Source organism: Electrophorus electricus, chromosome 21 (assembly GCF_041902795.1).
Source record: "Electrophorus electricus isolate QZ-2024a chromosome 21, ASM4190279v1, whole genome shotgun sequence".
Classification (NCBI taxonomy): domain Eukaryota; kingdom Metazoa; phylum Chordata; class Actinopteri; order Gymnotiformes; family Gymnotidae; genus Electrophorus; species Electrophorus electricus.
This window is the reverse complement of record NC_137517.1, coordinates 4,111,918-4,120,000: the sequence shown is the minus strand read 5'-3', so window position 1 is coordinate 4,120,000 and position 8,083 is coordinate 4,111,918. Positions and strand designations below refer to the sequence as shown.

At 44.7% G+C, this 8,083-nt stretch overlaps 2 protein-coding genes across 19 annotated transcripts in view; one reads left to right on the top strand and one right to left on the bottom strand.

Annotated features, from left to right (window-relative positions):
• zgc:158263 (ceramide kinase family protein) overlaps window positions 1-4,186 on the bottom strand; it is a 24,682-nt gene extending 20,496 nt beyond the window's left edge. The window contains exon 1 of the mRNA XM_081704020.1: window positions 3,521-4,186. Within this exon, the coding sequence (XP_081560146.1) occupies window positions 3,521-3,523 (3 nt within the window). The 5' untranslated portion in view covers window positions 3,524-4,186. The remainder of the gene's footprint in view (window positions 1-3,520) is intronic.
• The window catches only part of hspg2 (heparan sulfate proteoglycan 2), a 77,145-nt gene that overhangs the window by 8,457 nt on the left and 60,605 nt on the right, over window positions 1-8,083 (top strand). The window lies entirely within an intron of this gene.

Genomic DNA, 8,083 nt, shown 5'->3' with positions numbered 1-8,083 from the left:
TTGCCTCAAACAATCAGCCCGTCTAGAGATCATGCTGAGAGCAGAAACGGAAGCATCCTGCAGGCCAGCCCGAACCTCCAGCGAGAGCTCCTGTCTCGGACCTGGCGGAGTGTGCTTTGTGATTTCGCACGGCTGTAACGCAGTACCTTTGCGCGCCTGTAATTACACTCGTGGGAAATGAGACGCCTCACGTCTGCTTCCTGTGTAGGTGGAGGTCCGGCCCCTCTCTTTTTGGTCTCATTTGTTCCGATCCTCCGGTGCGAAGATGCCAAGGTGGTGGTGGTGGTGGTGGTGGGTGGGGGTTTGTGGCCTCCTACAGACACGCCTTAAAATTATACCTTACAGAGGACTCCAAAAGGCAGGTGTATTGCCGGGAGACTGTGTAGCTATCACTGTAGTGAATAATTTGACGACTGAGTTCCGTGGCTGCGGGGTCCCCCGTTTTGCTTTCGACAGAAATATGTCTCATTTCAGATGTCTGGACACATCATTCCTATGCCAGAAATTCCCACATGTGGCTGTACTTCCATAGGTTTCCTCCTAATGTTGACTCATTACAAATGATTATTATCTCTGCTGGCAGTTATTGTTCCCTGTTATAGCCTTAAGAGGTTGTTTGTTATAGACTAGGAAAAGGAAATCACTAACTAGTAAGTAATTAGAGTGTTTAATTCTGTGCCTGTGATTCCATTGCACTGGTCCGAGAAGGTGTGGTGTAGTCTGGAGGAATTCCTTCCTCAGCCAAAGTGAAGAACAATGGGACTGGAGAAGGGGGAATAATTTTAAATAGTACTGAACATAAGGATTATAAAATGTAATGTAGTCATAATAATAATAATAAAGATATTTGCTGTGCTCTGTACATGTATCACAGATACTCCTTTCTCAAATTATGAACACATCTTTCATACCTGGTCATTACAGCTAGATTGATTTAATGGTATACGTCAAGCTGGCATAGGTGTTCCTGTTCAGACTGACTTAATTAAGTCTTATTTTAGGCCAGATGTCAAATAGTCCTGAGGTATGTACATTAAGTTTCATATAGGCTCCTCTGTCATGTAGGTCAGGGGAATAAACAATCACCTGGATGACTCAGTAGTGCTGGTAAGAGATCAGACCCAGTATGATTTTCCCAGATGTTTAGCAAATCAGACCCGATATGATTTTTTTTGTTTAGCTCCATCTTTAGATATTAAGTCATCATTTGGTATAGGGTCATGAACCATAGATAAGAACAAATTAATTCTGTTTTCTTTACCCCGTCTCTGATGGCTACTAAAATGTGGTGTGTTTTGAGAGGCAACATGTTAAAAAAAGATATCCATTTTGTTCTAAAATTAACTATTTTTAACATGTAACTGTTCCCTGGGATTTTGGAGTACATTACCAATGAAGCGCAGACATTCAAAATGACATACAGTGTAAAAACATCCTTTACAAAATTCCCCTGTTGACCTTGGACAAGTGCTGGGTCTGAGTCACTGTTTATCTCTGGATACACAGCTTTTTCCCGCCTTTCATTCCTGCCCTGACCTCTAATCCAATGCTCACAGAGCCCACTCCAAAAATTCACGTCCTGCTAACGCCACTTAACAGCTGGCCGATGTTCTCAGGATTTGCTCCGGGGACGTGTGATTGTTATGACAACGGCATCCAGAGATCACAGAATAAGACGCTGGCACCGTCTCCTCATGCCACTGTTGTAGGGAACGTGTGAAATGGTCTTTTTGCGTTTGGAGACCGAAAGGCTCTTGTGCGCTCGGAAGACATATGGCATAACCCACACGTACCCTTTGCCCCTGGGGAATTCCCTCCTCTCCGGCCTCGGGATTTCTCCTCGTTGCCCTGTCAGCTGCAGAGATAAACCTGTAGATCACGAGTGGACCGACTCCTTCATCCTTTGTCAGTGGGTGACGGGGGATCTTAAACACGGGTTTTGATGCCAAGGACGAGCCAATTGGAGGACGGGTACTCTGTGCAAACAGAGCGGCCACCTGATCCCCCCCTCACATGCTGATCATGGAATGCTGACCAAAGGAATTTTCCCACGTGACTGCTTCGCCTCGCTTTTGAGTAGGCATACTTGTGTTTTGGTGACATATTAACGCTGGGATTGGATTACTCTACTTAGGGTAATAGCCTGAGAAATGTCTTGAGGAGGCGTGATCTGCTCAAATGAAGGAGCTCCACAACTGTAGAGGGAGATTTTCCGGTTTCGATACCAGCTTAGCAGTGCTACTTAACCATTTACATCCAGCTGTTTGAACATTTCACCAATATACTGGTATCAAGAAAATTATAGTGCGGTTTTAGTATGAGCCAATTAGTGCGCAGTTCATGCTTATATAATAACAAGTCATGCTTCTATAATAACATGTGACCCATCTGAAGAGATCTGAAGAGTTCGATCACAGATTCTCTTTGAAACAATGACATGGACTAGCTAAGACAGTTGCCTACTCGTGGACCCTTCCGATCTCACCTAAATAAAAGCTTGCATGGAGCTCTAAGCTGTCAGGCACTGACTGGCTGTTCCCAGCAGATGTTTACCGCTTTCTTAACTGTTTCGGGACTTTTGGCTTTTAGCAGCTCCGCAGGGAGGGTGTTAAAGCTCTATCATGGTTCTTTCTAATACAGTACAGTTACTATGCGAAGATTTCAATGGCCCTGGCTCATGGGGTCCCTGTGGCCAGAAGGACTCGGTACATGGTGTAACAAAAGAAGCTTTGAATACATTCACAGGCTTGGGCCTTGCTTGAGTGCCCCCTGTCCTCAGATTAAATGTGGTATAAGCGCTTCGCTATATACAGCAGCATTTGCTGAGGTCAAGACGAATTGCTGGTGTGTTTCGCAACACACCGAACCAAACAAAACCAAGCTGAGGCTTCATCCGCTACACCGAAGTGTCCTGCGTGCTCAGGGAGCCCCGCTACTGCCGCAGGCCTGCTTACGGTGCCGCATTCTGCAAAGAGGCGGTTTTATTTTAACTGCCGATTTTAAAATATAAACTTTTAGGCGTCTGCTGCTGGGGCCTCTCGGGGCGTTTTCAACTGCTTCAGCGTAACATAAGCCTGAGAAAAAGGTGGTAGATTTTCGTTAAACAGCTATATCTCGAACGGCGAGACAGGAAGGCGCTCGTTACCCTGTTTCTCTGTGGGATTGCTGTCAGAGTGTATTTCACCTGTGGCTGTCAGTTAAGATTCTGCAGGAGTAATTAACACCTCTCTGAAATGTCCTTTTATCTGAAATATCCTTTTGTACTTCAAGAAGGAAAAAAAGTTATGTCCACCTTTTTGCTAATTTCTCTTATAAATTCAATAGTTAATGGACTATGAGTGTGTTTAAGCAGCATAACCTTGTTATTACAATACACCGTTTGGTGGTTTTAATTTAGAATCGCTTCCATAACACTGCAAATGCATGAATGTATGAAATGTATGAATACATAAATTATCAGTGTTGCCGATACATAAATTATACTCATCTGAAGTGCTGGAATTCCTAATAGACCAATCACCATTCAGTCGTGGCGTCTGTCTTGCCCTTTGTTTTTGTTCCGTTCCGTCTTTGGGAGGAGGATCCGTAGGTGATGGGTGGGTGGCAGGGTGAACTTTCACCTGCAGCTACGTGTCCCTAGTGGTATTTTTACCTCCGAGAGGAATTTCACCTTCGCCCATTCCGAGCATGACTCAGGAGCATCTCCAGGTCTCCACAGATCACCCGTCGAGCCCAAACCCTGTCCTCTGTGTGCAGAGAGGGGCCGCAGCTGTGCCTGTTCACTCTGGAGCTAATAATAGCCCCTTTTGATCAGATAGGACACTTCCCTCTGGTGGCTTTGGTTCTGTAAACCGTAACCAGTTTTGATGCTGAATCAGAGATAAGAATGTCTACGCATTAGACATCCAGTCATAATAAGTTTAACAGACTCCCTGTCCTACATTTTCTAAGTAGACACTTTTTTTTTTGTTTTTTAAATGCATTCTTGAATGTGGGTTTGTGAAATAAAAGTACTTTGGTTCATCTCCACTCAAGTTAGATAAGTGGACATTGGCATGTAGTAAAACATTTTTGAGCATCAACAATCTTTGTCTTGACTTTCCCTCTTACTTGATTATGTAGGCGAGTCTAATGTGAATGTTTAATGTAGAGAGAGTCATATAGAGGGAGTCTTATATAGAGGGAGTCTTATATGGAGGGAGTCTTATATAGAGGGAGTCTTATTTAGGGGAGTCTCTCCCTCTGTTTTTCTGTGAACATGCAGGTGAAGAAAAACAGCTGTTGTTGGGATGTTGGTTTCTAGTATGATTAAAAGGATGATTTGGTGGTTTTAAAAGAGATTGAAACTCTTTGTTCCTCAGGAGCTTTACATTTTGCAAAAATCTAAAAATAAAAATCCCTTCAGATTTGAGTCAGTGAACTCCAAGCAAATTTGAATCGTTTGCCTGTTGTTCTGTCGTAATTTTGTCAAAATGTATGTCCAACCTTCTCATAGGGAAATGGTCACAACATGCAGTCAGATTTCCAAGCAGTATCTCTGACCATGTCATTTACAGAGTGCTATTTCTGGGAAACTTGGACCATTGTGATTGGTGGCCATTCCAGAATGCTTAGGGATACACCCAGCCAAATCCCAGTTAATTATGATACTGGCCTTCTGAAAGGATCCTGGAAGACTTTGGGAACAAACTGCATGCCCTCACACACTGTCAAGCTCCTCAGGCCAGATTGGCCAGTATCCCAAGCAAAAATGTATTATTTTGAGTTTTACATAAACATAAATCGGATATATCCTAGGATGTCATTACCAAGTGAACATATATAAAACCAAATTCAAATTTTGCCCTCATTCACAAACTATAAAAGAATAAATTACAGGGCATAGGTGTGGACAGTTTAAAGGGTAATTAAATGGGGGATGGGGTGGAGGGGCAATTAGCCTTTCCACCCTTCCCAAGCTATTATAATGCTGCTTAAAGATAGTATCAGTAGGGCCTTAACTTAGCCTGGCTTTATGAATAGAACACTACAGGAATAGTTAGATGGCTCATCTGAGAATGCAGCAAAGTGCTTCCCCTAAGATTTGAGGCTGGAATAATGAATTGACTAAGATAAACTTGCCAAAATTAAGAAATGAGAAATGACTTGAATGAATGCCTGCAGTGCTTAGTCAAATTTATTAAACCGCATTTGACCCGACGCACGGATGGAACAATTGCTCTCTGGCGGAGGCGAACAGGCGGTGTCAGATTAGCTGAGTATGAGAGCAAGAAGAGGCAAGAGTTTAGCAACTGCCACCAGACACCAGAGTTGGATCTCCTCCATCAAACATGTTCTGCTACTTCCGTCACAACAGCTGGTCCAGCGTTTTTGGCCAGCGTGTTCACTTGCCAAGTACTGCACTGGCGAGACGCTTCTGACACCGAAGCATTGGCCAAGCACTCTGCTGCAAACACCTCAACAGCGCCGTTCTCCAGATATTTTGCGGTCTCAGGTGGCACCTTGATGGCTCCCTCACCCAGTGCGTTATTCCCATGTCTCTTCCGATGGCAGAAATTATTCTGTCACCGCGTCTGCGCTCTGGCTCTGCTCCGGAATCCTGTGGTGCCAATTCTCGAATCTGTCGTGTCTCCAAGCCAAGGTTCCAAGGTTCCTTTGGCAGGAGGCGAGGAGTCTTCAGATGACGGAAGGGCTGATTGTTGAGCGGCACGTCATGGTGCTGCGCCGGCCGGCCTGTTATAAATAAAAGCGAGGCCCTTTCTCTTCACACCCCCCCCCCCCCCCCCCCCAAACCCCTGCTCCGGCCCACCGGCCCCTCGGCCCTCAGCTGTCGTCTGGGGGAACAGGAGCTGACCAGGCTTGTCGCAGGTCGCAGCGAGACGCCGATTACCGGAAATAGGGCTGTATTTTTAGACCCTCAAAAAAAGGACCCTGACACTGTTTACGCATTATCAATATGAAAAACAGAGGACTCCGAGTGTAGTGTTCTTTCCGCCATTCTTAGCTATTCGTGTTCATGAAGTAATTGTGTAATCCCCCCCCCCCCCCCCCCGAGTCCTTCTTTTATGCAAATGTCTGTGACAGAGACTAAAACAGAGACCAGCGAGGTGGTGGATAAGCCTGAAAACGAGCATCACACCAGTGGAATTCCTTCCACCGGCTCCGAGTCTTATGATATTGCTATATAAGGTGTCATAAAAGTCAGGGGGAAATTAGCATCGTTGACTTCCACAGAATGTGTGCAGCTTTGCCAGCTTAGCCTGCTGGCTCAATGCCACGTTTCCCTTCATGGACACTGCGCTGATATTTCAGGTAAAAGGGTAATAGTTGCTGATTAAAGGCGTTTTCCTTAAAGAATGTTCTGCCAGGTTTGCTTCAGCTGGTTCGTAAAGTTTCCTATTTCCTTAAAAAAGAAAAAACAAACCCACAAATGTTTAATTTTGCTACTTGATAGACTGTTGGTATTGTAACATTTATTTCAGTTTTGGTCCTGCCCTTTAATTCTATTTGCCCATTGTAACAGCGAGACGCTGTACTCTGGTCAGTGGCAGCAGAATGAGTGTGCTGCCTCCACGCTTTTCAGCCACTATGAGTGGAGAGCCCTGCGCTTCACCCCACGGCTGGTGTGTCTGAATCGGGTCCTGGGGTCCTCCTGGGTAATTAAGGTGGAGTTCTCCATAGCTGCCTCCAGGGCCCCCACTTTAGGAAAACAAGAATCGTGATCATTCTGCTTAATCGGGAGCTCATATGTAAGGTTTAGCACAATTGACATTTTGCGTCCTGTTTGTTTACATTCAGTGGTTGTCATCCAGCAGATTAGATGGATCTGAATGGTAGCCACACCGATTTCCATGTTGTCACGTAATGTCATGAAAATTAAACAAAACCGTCGTCTCCGCCAACTGAGGAGCTGTTGAGATGATTGGACGCCCCGTGACCCTGCCATCATTCTGCTGGATTTGGCATCTGAGGTCGCGCTCGTCACCCCGGCTTGCGTTTCACGGCCCGTCCAGCGCTGTACCCCACTTCTGTCTGGTTCCAGTGTCGCCAGGCCGGAATGCTGCGATGCAGTGCTTAAAAATACACCTAGACGCTTGTCACATTGTTGCAATGAAGCGCGGGTATAAACGTCACTCCCAAAGTAGCGGTGGCTAGCGAGGAGACCGTCACCCAGAACCACGCCATGTAAAAAAAATAATTAAAAAATCAGCTTTTCCATTGCGATGAAGTGAGCATAATGTTGCCTAGCACCTCACAGTAGATGGTTTGAAGATATTTTTAAAACCCTGAAACATCTTCAGGGCATTCAGGTTTTTTTCTCTCTCTTTCTGGAATTTTTGGATTGGTAGCCAAGTGTGGGTTACTGCCCCAGTGAGTCAGGCTGCTGAGACCCTCCATAAGCAGAAGTGATTCAGGATCTCCCCTTCTCACTGCAGCCGAGGTGGGATAGCTGAACCACAAGGTGCCAGAGCTCCATGTGGAGAGAGAGCACCCCCACAGCAGCTTCTTAGCCATGTCATGCTCACTTGAACTATTAGTTACTGGAAACTAGTGTGAGCATGTGTGTCTTTGCGTATGTTTCTTTAGGACCGAATGGAATGAAAGTTTATCTTTATATCAGAACAAAATTTGATTAATATGAGGAAAATTCATATGTTCATAGTATATCATAATGTTTAGTGTATGAAATGTTATTCTAATTCAGATAGGATAGGAATTAATGAAATGAATAATACCTAGAGGAATTATTTACTAAATTGCTATGTTAAATAAATTATCTAGAGTTCATTCGGATTTAGGGATTGTGCAGAACATCAGAGTTATAATATCACTTTCTAGAATGACTGAAAAATAGTGATTTGCCGTGTTGGGGTCTGCATGAATTCCATGTCACAGTAAAGGTGCGCTCACATTCTACTGTTTGTGGAGCTTCTTCAGTAGAAGAAGATGAAGACTGCAAAAAGTGTTCTCTTTACCAGTGACTGTAGCAACCATAACCATCAGTGGAGAGAGGTTCTGAGCCCATGCAAGCCCACACAAGCCGACTCTGACACGGTGCACTTCTGCAGTGATGTCAGTGGAA